Source organism: Corvus cornix, chromosome 1A (assembly GCF_000738735.6).
Source record: "Corvus cornix cornix isolate S_Up_H32 chromosome 1A, ASM73873v5, whole genome shotgun sequence".
NCBI lineage: Eukaryota > Metazoa > Chordata > Aves > Passeriformes > Corvidae > Corvus > Corvus cornix.
This window is the reverse complement of record NC_047057.1, coordinates 882,582-899,183: the sequence shown is the minus strand read 5'-3', so window position 1 is coordinate 899,183 and position 16,602 is coordinate 882,582. Positions and strand designations below refer to the sequence as shown.

Below are 16,602 nucleotides of genomic sequence, written 5' to 3'. Positions count from 1 at the left end.
AAAAGGAATTTAATTTCCCAAAGTTTACTTGAAGGCTAGGAATGAGAAGAAATCCATTTTCCACCTGGCTGTTGCTGTCCAGGCCCCGCCCAGGCCCACACTACATTTCAGCTCACCCCTGTTGCCTCCTGGTACCAGTTCCCTGCTGGGACTCGACGCCTTCCAGCACGTGGAATTCTTGTAAATAGCAGGAAGCCGGGATGCAGGAACAGAATAAGCTCTTATTTATGGGGGCCGGGATGGAAACGCCACGTCCGAGCCCCGTTCCCAACCCGGCTCCGCGGGGCAGGGGCGTCCTTTCAGTTTGTTTTTAAATCCAAGACTGCGAGGCCGTTCTGTACAGGATGAATTTGTAAAGAGTTTGATTAATAAAACCTCCAAAAAAATGAACTTTCCCCCAGCTCTGCTTTCTGGAGAGGGGATCCCGCTCAGCATCCAGCCTTTTCTAACACGGGAAAGGGAGGGCAGGGGTTTTTCCAGCTGGGGAGAGGTTGGGAATCAACAAAGGAGTGAGCAAGAGCATGGTGAGCTCCTGGCTGATGGATCCCATCCTGCTTCCCAGGAAGGATGGAATAACCAGAGGAACAGCCAGGGTCCAGCAGGTAGGGACAACAGAATCATTTATTTTCCACCTGCATGGGGGAAACTTCCTGGCCCCGCTCCAGCACCAGCTCCTGCCAGCTCAGGGTGGGAAGTGTTCCTGGAAGTGGCACCTCAGGAAGTGCCAAAAGCCCCGGCTGGGAGGAGGGAGAGGGGAAGCCCCAGGTGGGTTCAGCTCAGCTTTGGGCCTGCGGTAGGATCAAAGCCCAGTTCCTGTGTGGGAACGGCACCAGCTGAGGGGAGCCCCTGGAGAGCTGCTCCAAGGCTTTTCCTGCTTTCCTGGCACTTGGCATGGCTGTGTCTGCCCAGTGCCAGTCAGGGAATCGGGATCGCTCTGGATTGGAACATCTCGTGTTGGGGATGGAGAGGAGCCCCAAGCAGGGATCATTTACTGCTGCTGTTCCCAGCTGTGGCACTGGGGTGGCTGCGGGGAACAGGGACTGTGCCAGAGCACAGCCTGAGCCCTGCCGAAAGCAGCCACAGCAGCACAGCCTGGGAAGAACAACTACGGAACCAGGAAATGCTCACATCTCACCCCTGACAGGCAGAGATCCCGTGGGATCTGAGCCTGGAGCTGCTGCTCCCAGAACTGAAGTGAATCAGACCAGAGCCCAGGACTGGTTTCCAGAATTTGGCTTTACTTCGCAGTACAGAAATCATTTGGAGCCTTCAGGAGACACGAGAAGCACAGGCTCTGTCATGCCGATACCGCAGCGCCGTTTGGTCCATCCGAGAAGCCACCAGGGGACAGAAAATACTTCCACATCTTGCCTGCTCTGTAATTTGTTCTCTCAATTTTATTAAGATTAAAACACAAAGGAGCCTTAGGCACAGCTGTGTCCCAACCGATGTAAACAGGTTTAGAAGCTTAAGTGGAGGTTAAGTTCTGTGCCCAGAACGAAGCCAACATTTGCTGCTACAATAGGTGTGGGCTTTGTCCATGATACAACTTTGCCACAGAGTTAAGATTGATGGGAGAGACTTTAGGGATGCTGTCCACAATAATGGAGTGCTCAGTTTCTATTTTCCTTGATATCAGGTTTGAGTGACATCAGCGTCACATCTACGAGCTCACCAGAAGCACAGGATTGTGAAGGATGTTTTACAAATGATTAAAAAGACAAGGTAAGACACAGCTGTCAATGAGTTATTTCAAATCTGCACCCACGTCTACGTCTGCAAAAATAATAATAATAATAATAATAAGTTCAGTCTGCCTTTCGCTTACGAGGTTAGTCAGGAAATCAGTCAGGAATTTGCCAGATTCTGGACAGCAGCCCTACTAGAATGAAATAATTAACACATGATATCCAAAAAGGGAACATTACCAGTGCAGTACTCTTCAATCTCTCAGAGATGGGATTACAAAAGCAGGCCTTACAATATTGAATTTCGTACAGTGTTCATTAAGTTCCTTATATATTCATATTAGCCGATTTAAATTTCTCCTAATTAGAGACTCTCATTACTGCTGCTCCTCCTCCCCGTAGATGTCGTTTTTCTTGCGTTTCATCTCCTCGAAGTCGAACTCTGATCCCATCATCCTCTTATAAATATCTTTGATGTCGTCGCACGTCGTCTCAAAGTGGGTGGTGGCGTCGTAGGTGCGCGAGATGAAGATCTGGAAGCAGAAGCAGCGTTGGAGCCCCGAGCTGGAGCCTCTCCCCTCCCAGCCCAGCTCAGCCCTCACTCACCTGGCTCTCAGTTCCCAGGTCGGTCGGTGCAAACAGGTCACTGATGCTCACAAACCTGGAAAAGGGAGAGAAAAAAGGTTCAGGATGGTTTTAGAGGAGGAATAGTTCGATCCAAGGGCATCGCTCAAGGTGCTGAGGAAACTCAACAGCTCTTGGCAGCCAAACGGCTCCAGATCTCCCAGCAGAGCAGGGAGCAGGGCTTGCTGAGCGCTCACTTCTGCTCAATGGGCTCCAAGAGGTCCAAGGCCGGCTTGATCTCCTTCTCCGGATCCGCGGTCTCCACGGTGGTGCTGGCGATGGCGATGTACTTGCCCTGCGCCGCCACGTTGTGAGCAGAGGAGATCATGCACACGTAGATATCTGGGGGGACAGGGCACAGCTGCATCCCAAAACCTCCTCCAGCCTCATCCCAAAAACCTGCCTGGGCCTCTTCCCGCTGCCCTGACACTCGGCACCCCCTGGATTCTTCAGAGAACCTGGAATGAGTCCCATCCTTGCTCTACGTGCTCTCATCTCTTGGCTGGGGGGCCTGGACATGGGAGATCTCCAAAGCTCCGTTTCCCACGGCTCTGACGGTTCCTGAAATCCAGTGGGGTTCCCAGTGCTCTGTTCCAGGCGGAGGCAGCACCTCCCCTCCTGCACACAGCCCTCACCCCCTCCCGGACACCCCACAGCCCTCACCCACCAGTCTGGGGCGCTTCCTGCCGCAGGTTCCTCACAAGCTCCAACCACAGGCTCCTCCCAACTCCCCCAACGCTGCTCTGAACTGAAGCCCAGCTTTGCTGGGGCCTAAACGTTCCTGGACAAGGCTAGGAAGGGTCCATTTCCCCGTCTGGTCTGCGCCTCACCCGCAGAGAGGCCGGTAACAACCGCTGTCTCAGCCCAGTGGTGAGAGCTGCTCTGCACACACCTGATTTCCGGTTGACCTGGTTCTGTGGAATGATGATCTGGCACGAGTTGGCATCGTTCGTGTTCTTGATGGGGTGGCTCAGGATGCAGATTACCCGGATCACCTGGCCCACCTTCGTCACACGGTCCGACACGTAGCTGGGGTCGCAGATGAGCTGTTTGCAGCGAGCCACCTAAGCACAAACATGGAAATATCACTCAGTTCACATCAAAAATCATTTTTCTGGTAATAATTTAGTATTTCATCAATCTCAAGCCTCCAGGCTGCTCACACTTGGGCACATCAGTCTCTAGCATGAATTGTCACCTCTGCTCCTGGCCAGGACATGTCCTCCCCACCCCAAGGGACATGTTATCCCACCAGCAAGTGCTGAACTGTCCTGTGAGTGCCTGCTCCAGGCAGGAGCATGTTCAGAGCTTCCAAGCAGCCTGCAGCATTCCCAGTTTTATGCAGCCAGGTGGAGGAGAAGCTGCGGGAAGGCCACGTGCCAGCTGTCAGAGCAGCTAAAAACGCCAAGGGCAGAGCTGGTTCCAGGTTAGACACAAGGAACAGCTCCCTTCCAGCTCAGCCAGCCTGATTTATTCATTGCCAGCCCATGCAGACTCCATCCCAACTCCTGGAGCAGGGATGCTGGAATGAACTCCAGCCATCAGGACACTGTGTCTTCAGCAAGCTGGCACAGGGACAACAGCCCCAGCCCAGCAGGCTTGGCCCTTCGGCTTAGAGAAGGTTTTTCTCTGTATTTTTTTTTTTTATCAGACCCAAAAAATCTGCGTTCTGAGGGGCGGGATGTGGGGTGGGGAGCAGGGAAGGATGGGAAGGGACCGTACCTCCCCCTCGGACTTGACCCCGACCACTTTGCCGTTCTCTATGACGATCTCCTCGATGGGCTTGTTGAGCATGTAGGTGCCTCCATAGATGGCACTGAGCCTGCAGCAGGAAAATCCCTTCAGCACCTCCATGGCTGGACTGGAACAGCCCTTCCAGCCCGTGCCACTTGGAAAAACCCCACCTCAGACTTTACCCTCCTCAAAATCTTCTGCTTAAACACAAAGGGTAAAATAACTCTGCAGACAGGATCTCTGAGCAAATCCAGGGGTAAGCAAGCCCACAAAGAAGGAATCCCACGTGGAGGAATCACCTCTTCCTTACGAAGTGAGAGAACCACTAAGGACCACAGTATTTTTATACAGCATCACATCCTGGAAGCTCAAGCACTGACTCCCCACATCCAACTTCCCACATCCAACTCCGCACAACCGACACACACATCTCCAACTCCAAACGTCCGACACCCACACATCCAACACCCACACATCCAACTCCACACCCCCCTGGAGGAAAGCCGGAGTCAAAGCCAAGTGCTCACCGTGCAAATCCCTGGGGCAGTTCTCCAAGGCCATAAAGGGGGTACAGGTAGGGGCTTTTCCCGTATCGAGCCAGTGACTCGCTGTACAGCTTAATCCTGTTGATTGTTTCTTGGCAGGGTTGATCTAGATAGCTGGGAAGGACAGTTAGACCACTTGGGATGTTTCCCAAACCAAGACTTCCAGCAGAATAAACCCAAGAGCAAAACACTGATGTCCTGTGAAGTTTCTTCCCCACCCTCCAGCTGCTCCTGGCAGTGCTTCTCTGGGAGTTCCCTTTTAGGAGCACTCCATGTCACAAGTTTTACTCAGGAACCCTCAAAGTTTAAAATAACCACTCATCCCATCATGACCCCAAATGCTGGGATTTGGGGAAGCAACTGACCGCCACTTACTCGTCAGTCCTGTAGAGAGCGAGGGCATGGCCTGTGAAATCAATGACATCTTGGCCCAGGTCAAACTTCTTGTACACATCCCTCATGGTGGTTTTCTTGGGATCCACGCCCTCAAAGGTCCGCGGATCGTTCTCATCAAAGTTGGCCACGTACACCAGGAATTTCCTGAACCGGCGCTTCTCGAACAAACCCATTAAGCCTAAAACCAAGGTTTGGTCAGAATTCAACAGATCCTCAGTGGCTTTTGTGGCTTTTCCATTGCCACAGAGTATCAGCAGTGGGTAAAAACCGCTGAGTGTTCAAACATGGGATGGTTTGGGTGGGAAGGGATCCTAAGGGTCATTACTTCCAACCCCATGGCAGGGACACCTCCCACTGTCCCAGGCTGCTCCAAGCCCCTCCAACCTGGCCTTGGACACTGCCAGGGATCCAGGGGCAGCCACAGCTGCTCTGGGAATTCCAGCCCAGCCCTTCCCCACCCTCCCAGCCAGGAATTCCTTCCCAATACCCCATCTAACCCTGCCCGCCTTCAGCCTAAGGCCATTCCCCTTTGTCCTGTCCCTCAAACCCCAAGCACGAGGCTGCACATTTATGCACCTGAATTCTCTACAAATTGCAGAAGCAAGACTGGACCTGCTGAAACATGAGGGCAGAGGCAGCACCTCCACTCCTGCCAGGATGAGTCTCTTGGAGACCACACAGGGCCAAACGGAAGGAATTCCTGATTCCTTCAGCAAACAGGAATATCTGCCATGAGGAAGGCTCAGACCTACAGATCTGGGGCCCTAACTGCAGGAGTCACTTTATCAGAGGTGCTGCTGAACACATCCCATGTCTGGAGCTAATGGAATGCCCTCTAGATCCTAATGGGTTTCACCACACTGTTACTAAGTTTTATTTGAAGAGTGACATTTAAGTAGGCAACAATTAAGGTCTGAGGTGCCACACGTTGGAATTAGTTATTCCAATCTGCCTGCAATGTTTTTCACACACACAATTTCAACAAGGACCCGACATCAAATATTTATGGCAGAGCTGGGAGCACGAGCCCCAAATATAAGCGCTCCTGAGGAAGGAAAATCCTGCCAGGTTCTCACCAGAACCTCACAGAACAGACAGCTTGGAAGCTCCAAGAAAACAGGGCTCAGGAAGCCCAAAGCTCACACTGCAAGTGGTGTTTGAAGTCAAAGAGGTGCAGGAGAACCCCAAGGATGCTCCTTAACACAAGAGGAGCATCAAGAATATCCCAAGGGATGGGTTTTGCCTCTGTTTAGGGGATTCAGAGGGAACAAATAAGGTGCAGCTACTCACTGGAGGCCAAAGCTTCTGCCTCAGTGGAAGGAACTTTGTAGATCTTTCCTCCCTTGTAGACGAAGCTCCCCTCGATCACCTTGAAGTCCAAGTAACGAGTGACTTCTGTGTAGAGCAGCATCTTTACCAACTGACCTGGAAGGGGGTTTGGCACAGTCAAACAAGGACACAGCAGCTCCCAAGGCAGCTCTTCCAACATGACAAACCCTTCCCCAGCAGCACCATGTTCAATTCCCAGATAGGCTGAGACTAAAGCAACCAAGCCTTGGCTGGGATCTATCAATTCTTCCACTGCAGCAGCCCTGAGCCAGGCACTTCACAATCCATCCATTCCCTCATGCTCCAGGATGAGATTCCAGCAGCCACTGGTTGGTTTTAGGCAAAGGGAGCTGCCCCTTCACTGATAAAGGGATTGGTCTAGACCAGTCCCAGTACTGGAACACGAGGATTCAAGGATAAGGATTTGTAAGGAATGACAGTGCCTGTCCCATTCCAGCACCCAGCACTAGCCCAGGCTGAGCTCACAAGGAATATTTGGGAGCTCAGGATCACTCACCATTAGCCATAAGGAATTTTGGAATGAGGTCCACGTTCCAGTCTCTTCCCCGCCCCATAGATTCTGGTGGAGTTCCTGGGAGATTAAACCTTTTGTAGAGCTTTGGAGAGAGAATACAGAACTTATTATAGCCCAGGAAATGTGTCTGGGTGTCATTCCTCCCACACATGTACACACTTTCCACCCCCACAGCTCCAGGCTGAACACAAGCTCTTCAGAGCCAGCTTTTGGCTGGAGTTTGAGCTCCAAGCTGAGTTCGGAACACACAAACACATCCAGTGAATTGTCACAGCAAGAAGCAGGCAGTGTAATTCTGCTCATCCAGGCTTTCTCTAGCCAAGGCTTAAGGATTTGGGAAGTTTTGAACTATTGATGAACTATTTAACAGGACATTCCTTAGTCAAATTTACAATTTAGCTAAAGAGTTTTAACATCCAGCTGTAACAGCTCTGGAATGCTCCGTGCTCAGATCCCAGCTGGGAATTACAGCAAACAAGCACAATCTACCAACTATAAACACCCACAGTGGTGTCTTCCCCACTGTATCTGGGGAGGAAGTCCCATAAAACTTCCTGACTCAAAGGGAACCCTCGGAGTAATTAATTTGAAGCCACCCCAAGGCTAACTGTCAATAAATCCCATTTTTGTGCCCAGGAAGGACACAGGGGATGGGTCTCTCCACACTTACATCTTCCAGGGGTGTAATGGATGCACTTTCCCCTCCATAGTACGAGTTACGATCCATGTGAAGGACTTTCTTTCCATTCACTGACATGATCCCGGAGAGGATGCATTCCTGCAAGAAGGATGCAAGGGACAGGTGAGCTGCACTGGAGTCTCCTCCTTCCCATTTTTCCCAAGAGCATGTTCAGACAGCTCCATTTGCAGGTAGCTGCACAGCCCTCTGAAAACAAGCACAGCAGTTGCCTCATTCCACAATTCAGGCACCTCTTGGAGGCAGATTAACCCCTTAATAAATTTACTGTCTGCTCTGGGCAAGCTACACAACCACCACCTATCATGACTTCCCAGAAGAATTTTTTTGGAATTCCATGCATTTGAGCTAGATTAGGAAAATCTGTCCTCTAAGCCACCAGTTTAAGGATGTCCACAGAGAGGCAGCAGGAGCATGAAATCTTACCTGGACTTCAATCAGCCTCCTCAAAACCTCAATTATTAATATCTGCCACACTAGGACACTCAAGAGAATCAACAGCTTCTCTTAGAGAGCAGCATAAAGAATAAACGAAGGCACTTGGCATTCATCACCTCAGCTCTGCTTCCCTTGCTCTGTCCCCACTGAGAGTCCCTGGAGCAGCAGATCAGCTGCTGTGTCTGACTGCAGCACCAAGAGGCTGAGCCTCACCGCAGAGCACACACAGCCTGCAGAACCAGCTCAGCGCTTGCACAACTAAATCCCCATTAAAACACGACTTTGCACCGGCTCTGGCATTCCCCAGCCAAAGAGCTTAACAGAAACTTGAATGTTTGTGTGCTTAGGACAGCTTATCTTGGAGGTTTTACTGATCTTGCTCTGCCTCAGCTCCCTCCAGCAGCAGAATTATGTCTGCACTGAGCTCTCGCTCAGCATCACGATCTCACAGGTAGGTCCTGGCCACATCTCACATTATGGGTGGGGTTTGGAGCTACCTGGGATAGTGGAAGTGTCCCAACCATGGCAGGATGGTTTTTTAGGTCCCTTCCAACCCAAGCCATTCCATGATTCTATGATCACCTTTCATTCAGATTGTAAACCCCCATCCAGCTGCTGACAGATGCCACCACTGCACATCTGCTCATCCAGGCAGCCTGGCCCTCCTGCAGAGATCTGTGGCTCCATGAGATCCTTCCTGTTTACTCCACAAGCACCTCAGTCAGGACTCTCCTCCTGTGTCGCTTCCCCCTCCTGTGGCGTGCAGGAGGTTTATTTTCAACTCCAAACTGACCGATGCAGGTGTCAGTCAGGAAAACCACAAACACCAGGAGTTTCCCACTGTGTATTGTTTGTGTAAATCCTAACTCCAGTCAATCCTCGGTGTAAAGGAAGCTGTAAAATCAACTTCCCCAGCCAAGGCAGCTCTCAGGGGGTTGTTTTGTGTTGAAGGTCAGACATCTGTAGGTGCAGGGATCGCTACCCAAGGATTTGCTGTTCTGGTGCTTCCAGGTGGCAACTGAAAAACCTTCTCCATTGGGATAGCAGGGCACTGCTGGCCAGTCTGTCACCCACCAGGATGTCACCGAAATCCAGCCAAGGACCTGAGGAGCAAAGCTGGAGCTGCCTCGTGGACAGCAAGGATGCTCTGAATTCAATCCCTGAAGTCATGGAAGATTTCCAGCACAGTGCCCACAAGGCTTCATGATCACCACGTGGATCCTGAATAGTGAGCCACAGTGCTTCCCACAAAAGCTCTCCATGATCCATCAGCTGCTCCTTCCAGCACTGTACCATCCGTCCAAGGATCCTACAAGGTCCCTCCTTTTCTCCACACTGGTTCTGCTGGAGCAAGCAGAGACCCTCACAGCAGACACAGCTGCACCAAACCCTGTGTGAAGTCACTACTCAAGGCCTACAACGCTGAGTAACCACAGGAGCGAAAGTGGTTGCACAGTGTCAGCTACAGCGTTAATAATTAACCACACCCAACGTGGGACTGTCACACAAAGGGCATCATCAGCAACCAGTTAAATTCACAGAGTTCTGTGGTTGCACTCCTTGCTCTACCCTGGGATTTATCCCCCCTGGAACATCTCCCAAAAGCCTGGCTCACCAGCTCTGCCAGATGGTGGCACAGGACTGCAAGTGTCCATGCTGGAGCTGAGCCACAAGGAAGCCAACCAGGATTTCACAACTAAGTAAGTATCAAAAGGAAGGACGGAGCTACAGTAAAAGCAGCATAAGTTACATCCACTGGTCTGGATGTCAGCTGATTTCAGTCTCCCACTTAACTTCAAAGCATTCCTTGCTCTGTATTCCTAGAAGAGTATGCATCCCTTCCCCAGGCCCAAGCTACCAGCATCCCCTGGAGTCAATCTGGGCACCAGCAGAAGATATAAGAGGCCTTAAGTACCTCTTCAATCTTCTTTCACACCCATTAAACACTGCTATGGGGACTGAGGTGGAGCTATTACACCACTATTTAATCCAAGGCTCATTGAACGCGTCCCTTCCATCAGGCAGGCTCCTGCCAGGCCCCGGAGCGCTGAAATCCTGCACAGGCCTTTCAGGGCACTTCCCTCTGCAGCCATGACAGCCATAAGGCACACGGAATGCACAATGGATTTATCCTCCCAGCTCAGCAATTCCTTTGGATGCCGTGCTGGCTGCATCCGCTGGGCCACGACCAGGAACCGCTTGATGTGTCACGGTGTCATTTGGGTCAGGGAGCGAGGAAAACAAACAGCCTGTGCTGATAAGGGGAGGAGTGGGAAGAGTTTAGAGTGCAAATAAAAAAGGGGAAGCGTCAGAGTTCAAATCTGTGCATTTTTCTGCTGTTTTATAAACGTCGCCACCACCAAACAGGAACAGGGCGCAGCTGCTGACAGCAGCACCAGAACACAGCAGGGAGAGCTCTGGGTATCCAGCCGGGATCCAACAGAGTCCTCATGCAAATTGCAGTCACGCTGCTACTACAATCCACTGCCTCAGCCAGTTCAGGTTACGAGGCTCCCAGGAGCTCATTGTGCTGCTGAATGAACGACAGAGCAAGTCTGAGCACGATCGATGTCGTCTGCAGCAACGCTCGGCCGCTGCAAATGGCCGGAGAACCAGGGAGGAACCAGCATTGGGAATCTGGAGACAGCACGTCCAGTGTGAACCCATGAAAATAAAAATACGGAGGAACTCAGAGGTATTGGTGTTTCCATGTTTGCTTAAGACCATCAGCTCTTCCCTGGCGTGCAGGAGCTGGTCATGACTAGACGTTGTGCATGCAGAAGCCTTGAGGAATGGAGGGAAGCAAGGAGGTTTCCATGGACTTTCTCCAAGTAGGGCGGCAGTTCAGAAAGGCTCAGACAGCCCAATGGAAACTCGAGCCAGTGCCGGTCCTGTAACAGCGCCGAGGGGAGGACTGGGCACTAAGCATTGACCAAAATCCCTTCGGCTTCAGGAATGTGCTCTGGCACCACCAGGCTCTTTCTTCGAAAGGCAGGGCTGGGCTGTGGCCAGCCAGAGTCCCAGAAGGGCTGGGCTTGGAAGGGACCTCTGGAGATCTTCGGTCCAACCCCCTGCCTAGGGAGGGTCAGCTGGGGCAGGTGACACAGGCAATTCCAGCTCTCACCGCCTGACCCAAAGCTCTGCTCATCCTACAAACTGCAAAAACAACTCCTCACAGCACTGGAACAATCCCTGCTGCTACCAGGGGATGATGCAAGGGACAGCGACGCTCCACTTGGTCCTCACAGTCACTCCGAGGCTCTTTAAGCAACGAGGCCTGGGCCTATGTGACCAATTAGATCCTGAACCAATGAGTTTGGCTCCTCTGCTCCTACAGAAAGTGAATCTGTAACTTTGTGATGGATTTAAATAGCTTTAACATGGGGAGGCAGCTGGCAGGTAAGAAGCTTAGTTCAGCCTGCAAAGAGTGAAACCTCAGCAGGAACAGAGTATTCACCCACTGGGGATGAACTGGAGGGTTTAATTATCCCCAGAATTCGTGGAAAATAACTTTGTAGAAGCACAGAGGGCAGAAAACAGAGCCTGTCACCAGGCACAACATCCTGTTCCTAAATAACCCAGTGAGGAAGTACCAAGCCACTTCCACTCCAGAGAAGCGGAAATAATGGTGAACTGAAAAGAGAGGTGTGAAAATACAACCACGAGGAGTTCTCCAGCCTGTGATCACTGCACCAGATTAAAAACGCGTTTGTGCAGTAGGTCTGCAGGAAGATGATCCCTAATCTGCAACAGACCACGCACATGGCAGGCCTAAGCCCAGGACCTTAAAGCTATTAAGGTTCCAGCTACCTGGAGAAGCCATTCCCACCAGGAATGAGGCAGCTGGAAGATCTACCAGCTCTCATGCAGCCAGACCCACCAGGGCCTTGCAAACACTGGCACCTCACACTGATCCATGCAGGAGGGAGCAGGAGCCATATGGAGTTCATTACACCTGGTGGAAGCTTCAGAGGTTGTAGCAGCAGTAATTCAGGATTACTTTTCCCCACAGAGCTGACACATCTCTGTGAGCTGGCACTGCAACGGGGTCTCTGATTAGCACACAGGAGGGAAAAGCTGAAATAGTTTGAGTGCCAGTAATCCCAGTCCTAAAGCTGCCTTAGTCCTTCATTACTGGTTGAGGAAGAGATTAACACCTGAAATATTCATGTTGCACTTCCAGATCCATCCCAGAGGAATTTACACGTGCACTCACGGAGCCCCTGAATGACCACTACAATGGATGTATTTGTGCTCTTTTACAACGCCTCCAACGACTCACTCTTCCTCTTTAAACCAACAACTGAACTTTCCCTTTGGAAAGAGGAAAAAAACCCCTCCACATGAGCAGCAGAGACACAGCATCTGAGCTACAACAGGGGCCTGATGGAGCTCCAGCAGCAGAATCCACTTGTGCCAGGACCAGCTTGGAGGAAGGGGTGGTTGCAAACCTCACCAGAACTTCCACGACAGCTCCTCTGGAAAAGGAACAACTGCATGTGTTTCCAGCTCCTTTTGCTCAGGAAGCCTGACTGTGCCAGCACTGGTACCAAAGCTGGAGGAGCAACCTTCAAACTTCATCTCTGACTGCAGAGGAGTCCTTTAGCCCAGCCTGATCCAGCTCCGCTCCGACACCACTCGCTGGCCACAATGGTTGAGCCAACACCAGGAATTTTAGGATGGCTGCACCAGCACCTCTGGTTTCCATTCTTTTCCACATGAGCTGCTCAAGACAAGATGAAGTCCACCCTAATTGGTATTTCAGAGAGAAAGCCAACACGCCAGAAGCAAAATACGAGCTCCTGGATATTCCCAGGCTCTGAAGTTTGGTCAGCACACCTTAAAATCCGGCCCTAATTTATTCCTTTTAACTCAACTGCTGCTCATTAGCAGGAGCTTGTCTTAAAAGGGATTTCACAAGAGGCCTTTTGTCAAATTTACACTGGCATTTGTCAGTTTGAGCTTAAGCCCCCATGTTCACCAACTTGATACCCCGATCACACTAAAGCATAAATTAACATTTTAATGGAGCTCGGATCTATTGGAGGCCCCTTCACTACAAGCTCATTATATTTCACCTCCCCAAAAGTCCCTTTCCCTGCCTTGCTGAGCCAGGGGCAGGCTTTAGGACAGACTCCAGCTTTCGCTATCAAAGGGAAGAAGCTTTTTCCTCCTCAGCCATTCCTCCATCTCAAAGGGAGAGCCTTGAAAGGAATGAAAGCAACTGGGAAAGTTGGGTGTCCCCTCCAGCAGCAGCTGGGAAGACGCTCCCACACTTTGCACATTTCCTTTGTGCCACATTCCAGGTTTGTTACCCTTCTTCCCAAACCCAAAAGAGGGGGATAATAATCCAGCTCTGCCTTCGGTGGGGTCCTGTGTAAGCAGCCACGATGCCTCTGGCAGCCCCGTCAATCACAGCGCCCAAACCACAGGAGGAAACGCGTGGATTTCAATTTAATCACCGTCACCAGGGAAAGTGGGGGAAATCCCTCCCGGCCAACCCCAAAGAGATCCCTTTGTCCAGCCACCTTTCCCCACTAACAGGAGGGAACAAAAGCAGGAAAGGCCGTTTCACAAGGAGGAAAACCTTTCCACCATATTGGATTTTCTTCCCCCCTTCTCCAAACAATGCCTCGTATTTGTAACCTGCAATCCGCCCTCCCGTGGCATCTCCCGGCCTCCAGGGATGCAGGAACCGGGAGAAATGCTCCCGCAAACCTCCCGGGCAGCGGCACTGCCATGTTTTTTTTTCCCCAGGGCTGCCTGCGGTGCGGGCTGCATCCTCCACAATAGGACAAAGCCCCACCACGGCTCATCCCCCTCCCTCCGCCGCACCCCCATCAGCTGTCAGCTTTCCTTAGGGATCACCGGGATGTAGCGACATCGCAGGAAAGGGGATTTTTTTTGTGGGGGGTGGGGGGGGGGGGAAGGGAAATTTGACAGGCTCGCCAGCCTCCCATCCCCCTCCTGCTGCAGTCAGGGCTGGATGGAGCCGAAGGCTGCAAAGGCGGAGCGGGAATGGGGATGGAGAGGGGGGGGATAACCACGGCTGCCTCCACCCTGCACGGACCTGCAGCCACGTTAGGTTTGTGGTACGGGGTGGGGGGCAGGGAGATGTGCGAAGGGAAAAAAATAAGATAATAATTCAAAAAACAAATAAAAAGCGATAAATCCCCGGCGGCGTTTTATTGTCCGAGCCTCCCCACGCCCTCCCTCCGCAAAACAACCGCATTTCCTGGGGCCCCCTGGGAGCTGGGGGGCATCGGGGACGACGGCGGTGTATCCAAACACGAGGAGCTGTTATAATCACATAAAAACCGCACCCGGTGGTCCAGTTAGGGATGGGGGGAAGGATCCAGGGTGGGGATGGGATTGGAGCTGGGGGGTGCTGTGAGATTTAATAATGGGGAAATGACCGTGGGGTGCCCCAGCGGGTCACACACACCAGACCCCCGGGGTAATGCTGAGGGGCGGAGGGGGGAGGATCCCAGGCTGGGTTGGAAATGAATGGGGAAGGATGCAGGGTGGGGGTGGGACTGAAGCCGGGGGGGTGCTGTGGTAATTAAGGATGGAAGAAAGCACCCAGGGTCCCCAGGAGGGTCACACACATCAGACCCCCGGTAATATTGGGGATGGGGACGGGGGGGAAGCACCCAGACAGAGTTGGGGGGGGAGGGCTACAATGGACAGGTGACAGCTGAAAAAAAAAACCGACCTGAATGGGGTGAGAGGGGTGATGGTCAGGTGAGAGATTGAGGAGGGGACCGCACACCCGGGGGAGGGGATAAAGGCACGAATGCCCAAGGCGGGGGGGGGCTCAAAGCTCAAACCCAGGCTGGGGGGGACGATCAGGTGATAGACGGGCAAAAGGACAGCGGCGCCGGGGTGGGTAGGGGATGGGGACGGGGATCAGCCGCAGGAACCGGGGGATGGCGGGGGGGGGGGGGGGGGGGGGGACGGCGGGGCGGGGCAGGGCGGCGGCCGCCCGCAGCAGGCCCGAGGCGCGGACCAGCGGCGGCTGCTCCTCACCGTGAGGCCGGTGCCCAGCACGATCACGTCGTACTCCTCATTCATGGCGGCGCGCGGTGTCTCAGGAGTCTCTCGGCCGGGGCTGAGGCGAACCGGGCGCTACGCGGGGGCCGCGGGAACGCGAGAAAATGGAGCCTCCGCCGTGAGGGGACCGCGCCGGGAGGGGCGGGGCCGGGCCACCTGCGCCCCGCCCACGCGCCTGCCAATCACAGCCGATACGCCACGCCATTGGCTGGAGGGGCCGTCACTCAAAGGGCGGGCGCGCTGCGCGCGCGAGCGGCGCTGCCACCGTGGTGGGGGGCGCGGCACGCATGCGCAGTTCCATGGCCGCCCCTAGGGGCTCGGACTGCGCCGGGGGGGATCTTTTATTGGGGGGGGTCCTAAAATTTGAGGGGGGTTTTCTCAATTTGGGAGGCTCCTTTATTTACTTTGGGGGTGTCCTCAGTTTAGGGAGCCCTCAATTTGGGGGGGGGGGGGGGGGGCGGTCCTTAACTTGGGGTGTCCTTTAATTGGGGTGGTCCTCAGTTTTGATGGACCCTCAGTTTGGGGGGATTCCTCAGTTTAGAGGAGTTCCTCCATTTGGAGAAGTCGGTTTGGGGGGGCCTCAGTTTTTGGGGGAGGGGGGGGCTGCTTAACTTGGGGGGGTTCCCCTATTTAGGGAGTTCATCAGTTTTGGGGAGTCGTCAGTCTAGGAGAGGGTTCCTCCATTTAGGGGGTCCTCCAGTTGGGGGGTTTTCCTCAATTTAGGGGAGGGTCCTCAATCTTGGGGGTCGTCTATTTGGGTGGGCCCTCTCTTTAGTAGGGGATACAATTTAAGGGACTCCTCTGTTTGGGGGATCCTTAATTTCATGGGGTCCTCAATTTGGGGACCTTAATATTAATACAAATATGAGTATTTTAGGTTAATAATTAGGTTAAATAATATTGGGGAGGCCCTCAGTTTAGGGGGGGGGTCCTCTGGGGAGCATCCGCAATTTGGGGGGCTCTTCAGTTTGGGGGGGGGTTGTCCTCAATTTAGGGGGGTCCTCAATTTTGGGAGATCCTTAAATTAGGGGGGCCCTCAAATTGGGGGGGGGGGGGGGGGGGAGGGGAGGTTGTCAATTTAGTAGAGTCCTTAAATTAGGGGGTTCCTCAATTTAGCGGGCTTTAATTGGACCCCACACAGGAGGAGCCCCCCCCCAATCGCTCCCACATCCAGTGCTTTCCCATCCCATCGCAGGCATCCCGTGGAACCACCTTTAATGGGAAATTTGCTAATTATCCCAACAAAGACCCAGCATTAGGGTGCATTCCTACTTCCCAAACTCCACTTTTCACCTCTCCCACATTTCCCCCTTTCCACCCCAAAACACGAGGCTTTTCCTCTCGGCCCGGTGTGGAAAATCCCACGCGTTTTCCAGAAGATTTGAGCTTTTCCTTGCGTTTTGGGTTTTCCTTTTTTTTAAATCCTCACCCCCAGCCCATCTCCACTTCCTCGTGGGAAGCAGGAATTTCCCAGCTGAGGGCTGGGATGACACCCCATGGATCAGAATTCTGGGAAGGAGCACGTAGGCAGCGGGCACGGCAAAGCCGCTTACGGCTGCCGTG

General features: G+C 52.8%; 1 protein-coding gene across 1 annotated transcript; it reads right to left on the bottom strand.

Annotated features, from left to right (window-relative positions):
- Positions 1-1,218: 1,218 nt before the first annotated feature.
- GDI2 (GDP dissociation inhibitor 2) lies at positions 1,219-15,195 on the bottom strand. The gene is made up of 11 exons (XM_039571598.1): positions 15,016-15,195; positions 7,522-7,629; positions 6,834-6,933; positions 6,278-6,412; positions 4,967-5,165; positions 4,574-4,705; positions 4,035-4,134; positions 3,205-3,376; positions 2,510-2,654; positions 2,295-2,349; positions 1,219-2,221 (listed from the first exon to the last, which is right to left on the bottom strand). Exons 1-11 carry the CDS (start codon positions 15,058-15,060, stop codon positions 2,066-2,068), a joined length of 1,347 nt encoding a protein of 448 aa, XP_039427532.1. The 5' UTR covers positions 15,061-15,195; the 3' UTR covers positions 1,219-2,065.
- Positions 15,196-16,602: the final 1,407 nt, after the last annotated feature.